The sequence below is a fragment of the Mesoplodon densirostris genome, chromosome 7, assembly GCF_025265405.1.
Source record: "Mesoplodon densirostris isolate mMesDen1 chromosome 7, mMesDen1 primary haplotype, whole genome shotgun sequence".
NCBI lineage: Eukaryota > Metazoa > Chordata > Mammalia > Artiodactyla > Ziphiidae > Mesoplodon > Mesoplodon densirostris.
Window position 1 is genome coordinate 3,831,633 of NC_082667.1, and position 16,038 is coordinate 3,847,670.

Sequence of the window (16,038 nt, forward strand, 5' to 3'; positions counted from 1 at the left end):
AACCCTCCAACACAGGAGCTGAGCAGAGTCTCGAGTCAGGCCACCAGCCTCCCTTTGAGACGAGGGCCAGGAGGGGACCCGGGCCCCCGGGAGGGAAGCGACGCAGGGTGGCCTTCTGTACACGAACCGCACAAACCCGCACTAACTAGCTGTCACCAAGGACAGAACGATAGCCCCCGACACAACCCCACAGACCAAGACGCTCTCACGTGTTCTGGTTCAAAAGAAGGCTTAGGTGGCATGGAGACCAGAGGGCAAAGGCCTAAACAAAGACCAGGACGTCCACGGCAAGGTCGCCGTGGCTCCAGGGGATACACCTTCAATCACACCCCAGACCCAGCGTGGATGTGGCGTGACTGTGCAGGCGCGGCGCCCTGACTTTCCAGTCAGCTGGACCAGGCAGACCGTTCTGACGGCAACCCATCGGATGGCCGCTGTCAGCCAAGGCTCGGCACCCTGGCCCAGGGGTGGACACGGGGGCCAGGTGACCCCAACTGGAGCCCAAGCTCCCACCTGCTCCCAGAGTTCCACCTGCACAGATGACCTTAGGCATCCCAGATCCCCAGTTGTTCTCTCTGCAGAACGGGAATGACCCCTCCCCTAATGGCCAGGTTCCTGTTAGAATGAGAAACGGGACGAAGGTGCTGAGAATTTCCATGGGGTCGGGGACTGCTGTCGTTAATGATGGCGCCTTTGCCTCACCTGTACACACCCACCATCGAGGTGTGTTTTGGGGGTGCCTGCCACATGCCTGGGGCCCCAGGCGTGCTGGGGGTGGGGGTGGGGGGACCAGACGTGGACTCGCCGGGCCCAGCTGGAGATAGGAGCCTCTGGAAGGTCCAGCTGTTGTAACTCTCCATCCCAGGAGAGCCGTCTGGCCCCGGAGCCCCTCGGCCCTCGCCCCGTGCTGTGCCCCGACGTGGCCAGCTGCACGGTGGCCGAGCTCCCCACCTGCAGTGCCCCCCATGGGAGAGTCGCCCTTTCCCTAACTCAGTGGCATCCCCTCCAGGCCCACGTTCCTGGAGGCCCCAGGGAAGGGGGGGAGCCTAGCGAAGCTGCACAGGCTGAAGCTAAGGCTGGGCCTGAGAAGACGGCCGAACCTGCGGACGAAGGTCCCAACGCGGGAGACGGACCTGACTCCCCGCCGTCGTTGGAGAAAGAGCTGCACCTTGGCCGAAGCAAAGCCGACAGCCACCGGGAGGTGCCCGGCTTCCAGGAGCGGGCCAAGGGGACCTGCAGGTCACCATGGGCTCACTGGGGACGTCAACCAAGGACCCTGAGTCCTCTAGCCAAGGGGGCGGGTGCGGGGGGGAGACGAGCACAGGAACAAGTTAAACCCCAGCCTGAAGAGAATCCTGGCCCAGACCCAAGCAGAAGGCTTCCTGAAGGAGGCACGTCGCTGGGACTGGGGGTGTGGGGCAGGGGATCTGGCAAAGGGAGGAGGGTCAGAGGAGAGGCTGGGCCACGAGGGTGGGCGCTAAGCAGCACCACAACCGTAGCTGGGCTGGCCAGAGACGTGGGTGTTTCCAACCGACTCCCTAAGGGGGCGGGTGCTTACCAGTGTCCCTCGAGGAGGCCAGAAGCCGGGAGAGCCGGGGGTCCCGGAAGCAGGGAGGATGCCGGGGCGAGGGTGGGGGACCTGGGAGTCCCCGTGCCAGCTGGTGGGTCGGGAAGGGCCTCCCGCGAGCTGCCGTGCCTGAGCTCCTCGGCCTTCCCCGAGCAGGCGACCTGGGACTGTGGGGCCCTCACCCTGGTCCAGGATGTGGCTGGGCACCGACCAGGAAGGGGCCCCGAGAAGCCAGAGGCCTGCCTTTTAGGGTCTGTGGGGACCTCTCCAGCGGCAGTGCTCTTCCTGGGGGGCCACGGGCCTTAAACCCGGTGCCTGGAGCTCCCGCCCAGACTCTCACGCTGGCCTCGCAGCTTGGGGCTGCTGAGACTCCAGAGGCCTGGGCCTTTCTGATGGCACGAGCTTCGTGGGGCGTCACAAGACCCCAGAAGGGTGTGGGGTGAGCTAGGAGGAGACCGCGAGCTGTGGACAGAATGTTTTCGGGGGGTGGCCGGGAGACTGCAGCGCCTCACAGGGTCCAAAGTGGGAGAGTCCCACCAGGCCCACCTCACGCTTGTGCTCCCCGGGGGCGCCCCTGGTGTCAGCAAACCAGGGCCCTGCACTTTAACAGCCCTGACGGCTTGCAGGCGGAGGCTAGGGTGTCGGGCGGGTCCAGGACATGCTCCAGTTTTCGGGTTTTCCCCCAAGTGTAACATTTTAAATTTAAATTTTAAAATCGCTTCTTCATCTGTAAGCATCACCGATAACTAACCCTTGGCTTTCTTTTTCACAAGGAACTGAGAATGTTCAGCTCTTGGGGGAGGGGGGACTCCCCCGCACAGCAAGGCACAAACCTCGACTGGCTCCTGAGCGGGGGGCTGCCTCCCCTCCTCACCTCTACCCCTGCCTACACCCACGCTGCCCAGCCGCCTCCAGCCCTGGGTGCTGGGTCCTTAGGCCCTGGCAACTGCACTTAGGTTCAAAGGAGCCACACCTCTGAGCTCTTAAAAAGAAAAATGTTCAAAACGTTGACTTAGCTTCCACCAGCAAGAAGAAACCGCGCTAGTATGAACAAAGCGATGCCCTCTGAGTGCCGGGGCCTCTGGGGCTGAGGCTGCATTGCCCCCGCGAGGGTCTCCTTCCCCTCTTGTCCACGTGCACCCGGCGGCGGGGGCGGGTACAGCTTGGGGGACACGTCCTGTCAGTGTCAGCGCTTGTGGCCGAGAGGCACGCGTGCTCCACACCACAGTGACAAACCACGTGTACCATAAAAGCTTTGTGAAAAGGCGCAAAGCACTCGGGCATTTTTCTAACTCAGCCCCTTGCCCGATTGTGTTTTGGGGCTTCGCTCACTGACGCCCGTCCTGACGGTCATGTTCACGTTGCAGATAAACCCGATGAGATAGTCCCAGCCTCCAAGCCATCCCGGACTGCTGAGAGCGTGGCAGTGGAGTCCAGGGTGGCCACCATCAAGCAGCGGCCCACCAGCCGGTGCTTCCCCTCTGTCTCGGACGTGAACGTGAGTGGCCGGGCCGGGGGGAGCGGGCGGCAGGCCGGCGTGGGCAGACCTCGCGGTTGCAGTTCACCCTCCCCAGCGTCCAGACCCGGAGCCCCAATCCGCGTGCACGTGGCAGGCACCCCAGTCCAGTGCAGACCCGCAGTGAGGGGCAGGCCACCGCGTGACCGGCTCAGTACCTCGCCCCGAGGGCCTTCCCGTAGGCCACCCGGAGCAAAGCAGCAGCCTTCTGGGGCGGACGAGGCCCGACCCCACCACCCCGGGGAGCAGGGCCTCCGCGTACGCCTGGGACCCCACCCCTCGAAGGTCTCAGGCCACCGTTATTCCCGGGGGGCGGTTAGCAGAGACCACGGGCCACGACGGGCTGGCAGAGCCGCCCGTCGTCCGGGCAGGCTGCTTCTCTCAGGTTCCAGACGTGGACCTCTGCACCCCAGCTTCGTGCCTGCTGCCGGTCTGAGCCCCACCTGTCACGGTTACTTCCTGACTTTGTTATCTTCTCTGGATCCGCCTCCCACCGACTCACTCTGTTTAACCGCGCCTCTTCCTAATAACGCCCAGAAGTGTCATCAGTTCGACGTGATGGTTTTGCGTAGTGCACGATACAGGCTGCCCCCTGCCTGCCCTCGTCTCCAGAAGGCCCGGGCGGCTCCTCCAGGGCCCTGCGTCCCGAATCCCCACCCCCAGTGGCACCCCGTACCCAGCTCGTTCCAGACACCCTCCAGGCCCTGGGCCGGGCCGACGCCCAGAGCCTGGCTAGACTGGGTCTCGCGGGAACAGCCTGGGCGCGCGCACGCCTGTTTCCTTCGGGCTCCGCACCCGGCTGTTCCGAGTGGCCCTCCGACGCCGCGAGGTGAGGCCGGCCAGCAACCTGCCTTCCGGTCGAGAAAGCAGCAGCTTGGGCGGGGGCTGCACAGGGAAGCCGTTTGCAAAGCGAAGGAGGGACACGCGAGGCTCCTCCTGGACCAGGCGGAGGAGGAAGGACTGGCAGCCTGCCTGCCACGGGGCCCACGTGCCCCAGGGCACCGCGCTCGGCTTGTCCCCCTCTCTGGGCCACTGCGGTCAGCCCACTTTGCGGAGGCGGGCGTGGCCAAGGTCGGACCCCACTGCCCACCACCAGGTGCTCTTTCCTACAGGACATGCGTCCTGGCCATACCCAGTCAATGTCAGGCAGACCATGGCTCTGCTGAGCAGGACTCATCGGCCCTTTGAGGGCAGACAGGGCCCCTTCTGGGTCCTGGACGCTGGTGTGGCCCGTCGTCAGCCTCAGCTGGACACTGAGGTGCTCCCAGAAGCAGCTGGGGGAAGCCCCATGACAGGTGTCTACTGCCCAGGGCTTCTGTGTCTGGCTGCCGTGGGTGGCGCTGGTCTGACACAGCTCACCCCGGGCTCTCTGGTTTGCAGTCCGTGTACGAACGCCAGGGGATCGCCGTGATGACGCCCACCGTTCCTGGGAGCCCGAAAGGCCCATTTCTGGGCCTCCCTCGAGGTACGATGCGAAGGCAAAAATCAATAGGTAAGCAGCGTGGCCACACCCGCAAAGGTGCCCCTTGGCTCTCAGCACCCTCGGCAGTGCCCCTCAGAGGCCCCAGGCCCGCCCACCAGAGGATGGGCACCCGGCCTCACCCCCAGGGAGGCCTTGACCATCTGAGCTGTCTGAAACTCTCCTACCCTCTGGATACCAAATCCAGGGTGGCTTCCCAGCCTCACAAGCCAAGTATCCGTGATAATACCAGCAGGGTGAGGGGCCGCAGTCAGGAGGGAGGTGGAGGTGGGCAGGTGACGTCCAGGAAGCCCCTCGCCCCCGCCCTGCATGTTTAGAGTGGGCCGGCGGGGTGGGCCCAGGTCCCCTGTGAACTGCCACTGCCACGCTTTGTGGATGAGCTCGATGGACACACTTCTAAGGGTGGCTGGGCCAGGCTCTCGCGCTCTGCGGGTACAACGTACTCTGTGCTGCGGGAAACTGCTACCTTCTTGTTAACTTCACGTGGTTCCTGCTGACTCTGTTCCGGGCAAGGTAAATGTGACCCCTTCAGACAGCCCCTTTGTGAGATAATCCAGCGCTGTCTTTACCGTGTAAATTCTCAGAGGAGCTAAGGCCACTGCCGGACACTGGGGGACGTGGCACTGCTCTGTGTGTCCAGCACTGCGGTCTCAGGCCTGGCGCCTCTGTCGCTAGTTTGAAGGGGTGGCAGCTGGCGGGAACTAAACGATAAGGGATGGCAGGGGTGGCATCTGCCGGTCCCCAGAGTCCCCCCAGGAGCTCGGGGCCACCGCAGAGCAGCGCACACGCCATCTCCTGCCCCGGCTCTCTAACTGATTAGTAACAGTCGATTTCCTCCTGCCAGACAGCAGAATCTTTCTATCAGGTTAGTGAACCTTACAGTTCGGCATCTGTAATGTGAATGTAACAATTTACTCCATAAGGCGTATTCTTAAATTATTGCTCCTTGGGCACGTAATTGTCAGGCAGCCACCACGTACGCACGCTCAATGAGAGGCCTCTGAGCAACCATCTTTGCGATGCCAAAACGCCCTCCCACAAGGAGTATGTGAAATTTGGAATACCCTTATCGAATGGAAGTTCTCACTGGAATAAATTATTGTAGTTTGTCCTAGGAGCGTTTTTGATTTGGAGTGATTCGTTTTGTTACTTCTTTGAAAAACCTGCATGCCCACCACGCGAGACCCTCGTACTTGACGTCTGTCAGCGTCCGTGTCTGTGTGCCGCTTCCCGTGTCCGGAGTGCGTTCCGTTGATGGTTTTATATCTTGAGCTGTCGGAAAGAATCTGAAAGTCCACCCAGGGGACACACCAGAGCTCTGGGGCCCAACGCGGCCGGATGCGGCCGTCGCCCCTGCGGGCCCTCAGCACCCTCTCTCACCCAACACCCACGGGCTCCATAGGTCCAGTCCTCCAACTCGGACCGTGGTCAGTGGGGACCATGGTAAACCACCGGGCCCCTCGGCCCAGCCCAGAGTGTCTTAGGACCCAGAGGACTTCGCTGGGGCAGGCGGCCGAGTGTTTGGTCAGGATCCTGCTCCCGGCTTGGGATGGGGTCTTGGGTTAGTAGAGGGTCTGGGCGTGTTGCAGCACCTTCTCCTGCCAGGGCCGCTCAGCCATCCTCCTGAGGGCCTGGGGAGCTCCAGTACCCTTCGGGGGCCCAGAGAGGTGAGGCAACAAAACGGGTTCCTGTCGAGCGGGCGAGGCCGCCCCAGGGTCGCCATATGCACAGGCTCTGCTCGAGGGCACCAGGCCTCCCCTGCGCACACCCGCAGCACCTGCAGGACGTCGGTGCTCTGACGCCCCCGGGACGGCGGCACCATCCGCGTCCCATAAGCCAGCGCAGCCACCTGTGTTCCCTGTGCCCTCGTTTCCCACACGCAGCTCGACAGCCTCAGTTCCAAACCCGAAGACACCCGCCGGGGGCCCTGGCCAAGCCTGAAGGGATGGTTGCCCCCTGATGCAGGCCACCCCTGCCCCCGACACACACTCACACGTGCGCATACGAACCCCGGGGAGTCAGGCGCCCTCCCCGGCTCGCGCCCGTCGCTCTGGGCACCATCTCTCTCAACAGCACGCACTCCGTGCCTCCCCGGGCCTTTCCTTCTTTTTTTTTTTTGGCTCGGAATGGGCCACGTGACCTCTTGGCATTGTGGCTTGTGCTGCATTCTGTGAACAAGTGCGCATCGTGATTCTTTGTGAGTCTGCAGAGACACAGCGTGTCGCACCTTCCTAGCAGCTTAGCGGGGTGTCTGTCATTGCCGTGATTGAAATCTAAACCTGCCTTCTACTTGTAGGAATCACGGGGGAAGAGCGACAATTTCTGGCCCCTCCGATGCTCAAGTTCACCAGAAGCCTGTCCATGCCGGACACCTCCGAGGACATCCCCCCGCCGCCACAGTCGGTGCCCCCCTCTCCTCCCCCACCCTCCCCCACCGCCTACAACTGCCCCAAGTCCCCAACTCCCAGAGTCTACGGGACGATCAAGCCCGCGTTCAATCAGAACTCCGCCGCCAAAGTGTCCCCGGCAGCTCGCTCCGACACGGTGGCCACCATGATGAGGGAGAAGGGGCTGTACCACAGGAGGGAGCTGGACCGCTACTCCCTGGACTCCGAGGACCTCTATAGCCGCAACGCCGCCGCCCAGGCGACCTTCCGCGGCAAGAGGGGCCAGATGCCCGAAAACCCGTACTCCGAGGTCGGGAAGATCGCCAGCAAAGCCGTCTACGTCCCCGCCAAGCCCGCCAGGCGGAAGGGCATGCTGGTGAAGCAGTCAAACGTGGAGGACAGCCCCGAGAAGACGTGCTCCATCCCCATCCCGACCATCATCGTCAAGGAGCCCTCCACCAGCAGCAGCGGGAAGAGCAGCCAGGGCAGCAGCATGGAGATCGACCCCCAGGCCTCCGAGCAGCCGGGCCAGCTGCGGCCCGACGACAGCCTGACCGCCAGCAGCCCCTTCGCCGCCGCCATCGCCGGGGCCGTCCGCGACCGGGAGAAGCGGCTGGAGGCCAGGAGGAACTCGCCGGCCTTCCTGTCCACGGACCTGGGGGACGAGGACGTGGGCCTGGGGCCGCCCGCCCCCCAGGCACGGCCCTCCAAGTTCCCCGAGGAGGGCGGGTTCGGCGAGGCGGACGGCACCGAGCAGCTGTCGTCACCCACGCCGGGGGCAGCCACCAGGGAGCCCGAGAACCACTTTGTGGGTGGTGGCGAGGCCGGAGCTCAGGGTGAGGCCGGCAGGCCACTGAACTCCACGTCCAAAGCCAAGGGGCCCGAGAGCAGCCCTGCAGCTCCCCTCAAGAGCAGCAATGCAGCCGGCCCCGAGAATTACGTCCACCCGCTCACAGGGAGGCTGCTGGACCCGAGCTCCCCGCTGGCCCTGGCGCTCTCCGCGAGGGACCGAGCCTTGAAGGAGTCCCAGCAGGGCCCCAAGGGGGAGGCCCCCAAGGCTGACCTCAACAAACCTCTCTACATCGATACCAAAATGCGGCCCAACGGGGAAGCAGGCTTCCCTCCGGTCACCAGGCAGAACACGCGGGGGCCCCTGAGGCGGCAGGAGACGGAAAACAAGTACGAGACCGACCTGGGCAAGGAGCGGAAGGACGACAAGAAGGGCATGCTCATCAACATCGTGGACGCGTCCCAGCAGAAGTCGGCCGGGCTGCTGATGGTCCACACCGTGGATGCGGCCAGGCCGGACGACTTCCTGCAGGAAGAGGATGAGAATGCCGACGCGGAACCGAAGCCGGACCGCTCGCCGTCCGAGGTGCCAGAAGGTGTTCCCGAAACTGAAGGTGCTTTACCGATCCCCGCTGGCCCCGAGCCCGCGGCCGCCGCGCCCGGCAGGACCGTCGTGGCGGCGGGCTCCGTGGAGGAGGCGGTGATCTTGCCGTTCCGCATCCCCCCCCCACCTCTGGCGTCCGTGGACCTGGATGAGGATTTCATTTTTACAGAGCCACTGCCTCCTCCCCTGGAATTCGCCAACAGTTTTGATATCCCCGATGACCGCGCTGCTTCTATCCCCGCACTCTCAGACCTGGTCAAGCCGAAGACAAACGACGCCCCCCCGTCCCCTGCGCTGAACTCCAGCCAGCCCACCAACTCCGCGGACGGCAAGAAGCCGGCTGGCCTTTCGAACTGTCTGCCCGCCTCCTTCCTGCCACCCCCTGAAAGCTTCGACGCCGTCACGGACTCTGGGATCGAGGAGGTGGACAGCCGGAGCAGCAGCGACCACCACCTCGAGACGACCAGCACCATCTCCACGGTTTCCAGCATCTCCACCCTGTCCTCCGAGGGCGGGGAGAACGTGGACACGTGCACAGTCTATGCAGATGGGCAAGCATTTACGGTTGACAAACCCCCGGTACCTCCTAAGCCAAAAATGAAGCCCATAATTCACAAAGGCAACGCACTTTATCACGATGCGCTGCTGGAGGAGGACGTGGACAGCTTTGTGATCCCCCTGCCGGCACGCCCGCCGCCCCCTGGCGGGGCCCAGCCCGGGACCACAAAGGTTATCCAGCCGAGGACCTCCAGGCTGTGGGGTGACATCTCGGAGGTCAAAAGCCCGATCCTCTCCGGCCCAAAGGCGAACGTGATTAGTGAGTTGAACTCAATCCTGCAGCAAATGAACCGAGAGAAAACGGCAAAGCCGGGGGAAGGACTGGACTCGCCAGCGGGATCCAAGCCTGCCAGCCTCGCTCCAAGGTAAGTGCGCGGCCGACGTGGGCGCAGCCCATCCCGAGCCGGGCTGTCCTGTCCCGGCCAGTGCTGACCAGGAAATGCCCTTGGGAGCAACGGAAGCGGACACGGAAACTCCTAGAGCCTTCTGTGTCGGCCGCCTCTGTCGTGCGCTCACGTGCTCCTTTCTCGCCCCCTGGACGCCGGTGCAGCAGAGCTGAGCGCGTCTGGCCCGGCAGGACGTGGCCCCCGCGTAGAGACGCGTAACGAGACGCTGCCACACAGGCCATCCCCGCCTTGGCTTCCAGGGAGGAGCCCTGCTCTCTCCTCCCGCGTCCTCCAGGTCTTGGCCAGGACCCCTCAAAGGCCATTCTGGAGCCTCACCCAGGGGTTGCAGGGGAGGGGTGCAGCGGCCGGGGGTCGAGTGAGCAGTGTGCGTGCAATCACGTGTGTGGTCACATGTGCGTGAGGGGCTCTTTTCCCCTCCTCCCGTCACTAACTGGTCTGAGGCCGGGGAGGGGCCGGGTTGCGGATCCACTAGTGAGCTCAGAGTGAAATGCAGCCCCAGAGCCCATCCTGACCCAGGGCAGACATCGTGGAAGAAAAGCATCCGGTCCTTCCCGCGTGGGTGCTCACAAGGTCAGGCAGAGCGGAAGGCACTGCCTAGGAACCGGGGGTCGCATGTGGGGGCCAGTCCTAAACCCAACCGCAGGGCTCTGTCCAGGTACACCACGCTGCAACTGGCCCCCGACCCCCTGCCTGTAGCTGGTGGATGATCCTCACCAGAGCCCAGTGCCTCCGGCCATCGCTCACAGTTCTCGGTTTCTTTCGCCCAAGACACACGCCACTGCTCGGGTCCCCAGGCAGCAGGGCTCTTCACGTTCCCCCACTGATGTTTACTCTCAGGTTTCATCATCTCAGCTAATGAAGTCGTTCTTCATACTCCTGCTGGGCAGGCGTTGGATTCAAACATCTCTCCATTAATCAGCACTATCGCACTACGGTCGGGTCCTGAGAGCAGGCTGAGAGCCACCATTTTCCCGGTTACCTTCCGGTGTGGGCGTAAGTTACGCGCACAGCTCCCACCGCTCCTCTGAGGAATGCTGATGGGCAGGTCTCGGTAGAGAGAAGCACGCCGACACCCCCGTCTTTTAATGGGGCACCCATCATTAGTGGCGTTCAAAGAGCACTCCGGCAGAACAGAGATTCCTTACAAATTCCCCGTTTCTGGTGGACGTACGTACACACGTACCTACAGGTGTTACGTGCTTGAAAGTCTCAAGGAAATGTTTAAAACTGGCTCCGTCACGTAATAGTACCAGTCTTTAGCTGCTAGGTTATGTGGAAGTACAACAATTAAGATGCTTTATCACTGTGTTTCATATTTTACAAAACACTTGGACGTGGGTGAGTAGTCTTTCTAACAGCTGCTGGAGAGCATGTATAATTATACCCATTTTTCAGAAGGGGAAATGGAGATTCAGAGAGGCCAAGCGGCTTGTCCATGTGCACAGCCAGCAGAAGACAGAGTCAGGACCAGGCCAAGGTCTTCTGACTGGCACTTCCCACCACTAGCGATGTCTGAAGTATGGAAGATGCAGAAGAAGGGCACAAATTCTAGGGCCGCTCTGGCCAGTGGGGCAGCCCACACGGCACCATGCTCCCCGGAGCACTCCCACCCAGGAGTCCAGGGGCCTCTCTGAACGGCATTAGATTGTAGGCCTCCCCAGCTCCTCTCCTGGCTGGGTGGGCTCACAGGAGAGGGGGTCTCCGAGTTGCAGGGGTCTCTAGGGTTTCCCTGAGTGGGAGGGGCCTGAGAGCAGGGGTCAGTGGGCAGAATCCTGTCGGACTTCTTGAGAGCAGCTGCAAGACCGATTCTGTCGACCCAGGCTCAGCTGCCAGGAACAGCCACCACCAGTCTGTTCTATCATTTATACCCCAGCCCATCACGGTACAAGCATGAGCTGCCGTCTATTCTGCACCCACCAAATGCCGGGCATCATGCAGCACAGGCACCCGAGGCAGAGCCTGAACCTGCTCCCACGGGGTCAGAGAGGGGAAGCCCTTGGCCACGGGCACTCGGCTGGAAGGCACAGAAGCACTGCGACCTACGGAGCTGCCTCAGGGTTCGACTCCTCCCCTCTCGCTGGAGCCAGGGATCAGCCTGGAAGAAAGGCGCCGCTACCTAACCGAACATCCGCGGGGCCGAGCTCACCGGGGCAGGGCTATTCTCAGGCCTTCGGAACCCCCCTTGAGTCCAGCTGAGCACCCAGAAGTCTTCTCTGCTTACCTGGTGACTGATAATCTGCAAGGGTGGTCACCGGGCGGCCTCCGGCACTGGTGACCTCCCCGAGGCGGTGTCCCCTCCCCTTCCCTACTCACTGCTAAGGGCTACACTGAGTTGGACCAGGAATAGGTCGGCCTGAGGCCCAAGGACAAGGAGAAAGGTCAGTCACTGACTCCAGGCACAAAATTGGACACTCGCCTGGCTACTCTGGCTTTTCCGATCTCACGGCCTCATCGGGCAAAGCCCAGTGGGCGTGAGCTGCAGCCAGGAGGTGGACTGACCAGGGTAAGAAGGGGGCAGCTCCTCAGCAGAGCCCCCCGAGCGGGTGACCGAGCACCGGGCACCAGGTATTTCTCACGAGCAGGCAGCACTCAACTGTTTTCCTTCTCACACACACACCCTCCCTGGGACAGGCCTCCGCTTCTCTGGGTCGTGCCTTCATTGAGAGGCCTGGGATTCAGCCATTCAGGCAGCAGACAAAACGCAGGATACTCCCAGCCAGGGCTCCACCTGCTTGGGTGTCTCACTGCTACTTTTAAATGCATCTACAAATTAAGAGCTGTGAATGGCCCTGGGCAAAATGAGGCACGAAACTGGATGAAGGAAATTCCTAGTGAGGGAAAAGAAATGAGTTTTTCTAGGGAAAACTGAAAACCGGCCGTGCTCTGAAATGACAGACAAGCAGCAGTGCAAACGCCCCAATTTCCACAGAAAGAAGTCTGATCGCCCAAGAAAGGGGCAGTTTTTTGAGCTGCTCCACAATCGTTTGTCCGCTAAGAGGGCAGAAACCTCAGGTGAACCTGCCCCTTTGTAAGTTACTTTTGCCCTCGGGGTTCTTTCTTAACTCTGAGGTGTGGTGACCCTGGGCAGGGTCAGGGAAAAGAGGACACTGAGCGACTATGCCCTCGCTTACTGGGGTACATGTGACTTAACCTGAGCCGTGCATGGGTGTCTGCCGCTATCACGTGTCCCCCGAAATCAGGGACGACACGGGCTCTGCCGACATCTTGATTACAGACATGTTGGCGAAAAGAAGACGATCAGGTCATTTTCTTCACTACCTAGCGTTCGTGGCATCCCCCCAGGCCTGATCTGGAAACACCTCCTAAGAACTAGGCCTCTGGGGTGATCGGCTGCTTCTCCTACTCAGCACCGCCCCAAGCTACCCCACGGGCTGGAGGCCCGGCCCAGGCGCCTGGCGTCCTGCAGGCCCGGACCTTCCCTGCAAAGCTCAGAGCTCGAGAGGATGACCGTGAACGGCCGGAGAGGCGCGAGAGCACTGCCGACACCCACGAGCACGGCCTTGCCCTGCAGCGGGCGGCCTGCCGTGCGGAGCCCTGTGGAAATCTAGACGCGCGAGCGGTGTTCCCCTCGTTTCAGAGCACCTGCTGTTTTCTGTAAAGTCACAGAGCCGGGAAGCCAGAGGAGGCACAGCCCAGCCCCACGGCCTCCTGAGGGGTTCTTGGTAGGAGCCCAAGGTCAGACCTCAGGGAGGACAGTAACAAAAGGGGTCAGGGAGGCCCGGGCCCCGGGGAGCTGGGCGCAGACTTAGTCATGAATTGTTCACTGGACCAGGGGTCACTGATTACACCTCAGTGTGCCAGGCACCGGGCTGGGCCCCAGGATTCCTCGCTGAACAAGGAAAAACATTCAAGGTCTCTCCTCTGAAGGGCTACATTCTCAAGGGGGAATGGATCAGAAACAATAAACAAGACGAACCCGAAGTGCGCAGGTACTGCCAAGGGACGAAGATGTCCCAACGAGTCAGCGACCATGGGCAGGACGGAGGTGACCCTCCTTAAGGAAGTGGCATTGGAACCACCTGAAGTAGTAAAAGGAGCCAGCTGGGCAGAAACGCAGGAGAAGAGCATCCCGGGCACCAGGACCAGCAAACACAAAGCCCAGGCACGGGCAAGTGCCCTCCACGCTGGAGAAACTGGCAGGGCTGGCGGGGGGGGGGGGTGGTGCCCAGAGGGGACCCGGCGTGCCGAGGGGAAGCGCTGGGCTGCGTCTGAGTTGTGGCAGCCATCGAGGGCTTAAGCAAAGGCTTGGCGTGAACTTTCGTTTCACGAAGGTGACCCAGCAGCTCTGCAGTCAGGTGGGTCACAGTGACACAGGGAAGCCCACGAGCAGGCCCACGTGGGGTCCCGGGGGCCTCTGCTCCGGAGACAGCGGGTAGATGATGGCGTCTGACACATGCACTCTGACCTAAAACAAAGGGGCTTGACCTAGGAAACCCAGGCATCATTTTTTTTTTTTTTTTTTTTTTTTTTTTGCGGTACACGGGCCTCTCACTGTCGTGGCCTCTCCCGTTGCGGAGCACAGGCTCCGGACGCGCAGGCTCAGCGGCCATGGCTCACGGGCCCAGCCGCTCCGCGGCATGTGGGATCTTCCCGGACCAGGGCACGAACCCGTGTCCCCTGCATCGGCAGGCGGACTCTCAACCACTGCGCCACCAGGGAAGCCCTTTCCCCATCTTTTGAACGACCGACCTTTGGAGGTGCTATAAAGATAGAAACTAAGAAGAGAGCAGTCTGGAAATAAGTGCCATTTTACATGCAAGACAGGGGTTCCTCACGAAAACCCTACGGTGTCTAGAAGGCAGAGGTCCGGCAGGCATGCTGGAGAGAGGCTTGTGCGGGAAGGTTCCAGAACCTCTGGCCCACAGCCAGTCACTGCTCGACAGCCAAACTGCATTTGTAAACACAACAGAAAGGCTACTTGAGTCCTCATTTCCCCGACCCCAGTCAACTCGGGCTGACCGATAAAATAACAGCGCATCTCGGGGTGTCAGTTAACCCTCCATTTTTGTTTTAATCCTCATGTTCCCATACGGATTGGATTGAAGAGGCAGGATAGAGAGTAATAGTCCAAGAGAGGGCGTGTGTGTGCGTGTGTATGTGTCTGTGTTCTAAATCAGGGCAACAGATTCTTGTGTGTTCCACCCGGGAACCCAGTGGTTGCTTAGCAACGTAATGATCTCTGCAACCAGGAGATCCAGTGAACGATACCCGCCTGATTAACCGAGAGTCCATCAAACCACTGAGAAGGAGGGCAGGGTGGACCGGCCCCGGGGAAGGCCTCCACTGGGCTCCTCAAACACGCTGGTTCTTTTCCAACGGCGACATCCCGCAGGGCCGTGGGTGGCCCCAAGCATGGGGCCAGATCTGACAACCCCCTTTATTAGCTGCCGGGCTCTCCTCTCTCGGTGTAGACTTGGCGCAAAGCACGGCCTCCCCCAACCAGGAACGCTGATTTGTCCTTCCTAAGCTGCAGAAGACAAAGGCAGCCCGGGAACCCAAGTCTGTGTATCAGCAGGGAACGGGCTCTCAGGGGACTTCAAGCAGAGGCTAACGTCATTCTCCTTCTGAACGTCCTCCTGGATGTTTCTCTCTAGATTCACATCATCCCCAGCCAAGGCAGGCATAGGTGTGAGTTTCCTAACTCTGAAAGCGATGCCCCTTCTGACCTTCTCTTCCGGGCAGCTCTGTGCACTGCGCGCTCTACCACGCGGCCAGAAAAGGAGCAGCGCGGGTCGACTCTCAGCCAGCGTCTGCGCCGTGGCTTTAGTTTCATCCATCGGAAAAAGCTTCTTGTTTTAACTGTAATTAATTTTGCAGCGTTCTCTCAACCCATTCCGTTTTGTCATTTCCATTTGCTCCCATGATGGGTGGTAACAGAAGAGGGTCGTGCTGAACAGAAGTAAGTGCCGCGTGCAGAAACCTCTCCTCTCTGGTGTGTTCTCCTGTCCCTCGCTCTCACTGCCCACCCATCTGTGTGCCTCTGACGACACACACAGCTGCCTGCAGAGCCTTCCTTTTAAAAAACATGCCAAGTACCTGGGAATCGCCGGGGTGTTCCCACAGGAGGGGGGTGCTGACACCCACCCTCGGGCTCAGAGAGGCCCACGGTTAAAGGCTGCCTGGGTTTAAAGCAGTTGCTGTCACTGGGGGATTAACTTGCCTCTGCTTCACAAGGCCCGACGAACAAGGTCACTTCCCAACTGTACTGCCCCAGTCGACCCAGTCAGGGCCACAGGCCCGGCGCCATGCAAAGTCACCTTAGAGGAAGTGCCACGTGCTCCTGTGACACACTGACCCGCTTCACAAAAAACCCCTCTCTCCCCTGAAGGTCCTAATTAACAAACAACTCAAATCCCCTCTGGGTGGAGCCGCTTTACCATCTCAGCTCAGCTGTTGTATCAAAGTGGTTCAAATGAGCCTTCCCCAGACAGGTGTGCCCACAGCCGTGGGGCAGACATGGAGGGGAGATGGGCCCTCCGGAGTGGGAACTGGGGAGCATCCTTCAGCCCTACTTGGGCCCCAGAGTTTGCAGGTTTCTTAAATGCCCGCTGTGCGCACGGCCCACCTCTCTCTCCAGGACCGAGGTCTGGGGGCCAGAGGGGCGGCTCCCCGCTCCCTGCAGGTGACGCCCTGGACCAGGAGGGCTCCTGTTTCTTGATTTTGAGTAGCAAGCCTGGCAGTAGTGGAGGAGGCATCCTCAGGGTCTCTC

The 16,038-nt window shown here is 61.3% G+C and overlaps 1 protein-coding gene across 2 annotated transcripts in view; it reads left to right on the top strand.

Moving 5' to 3' along the window:
* Positions 1 to 16,038, top strand: part of SHANK2 (SH3 and multiple ankyrin repeat domains 2) — a 462,517-nt gene that overhangs the window by 444,923 nt on the left and 1,556 nt on the right. For both annotated transcript variants that reach the window (XM_060104098.1, XM_060104099.1), the window contains 4 exons: positions 2,935 to 3,065; positions 4,464 to 4,575; positions 5,408 to 5,428; positions 6,860 to 9,266. In XM_060104098.1, the coding sequence (XP_059960081.1) occupies positions 2,935 to 3,065; positions 4,464 to 4,575; positions 5,408 to 5,428; positions 6,860 to 9,266 (2,671 nt within the window). The remainder of the gene's footprint in view (positions 1 to 2,934; positions 3,066 to 4,463; positions 4,576 to 5,407; positions 5,429 to 6,859; positions 9,267 to 16,038) is intronic.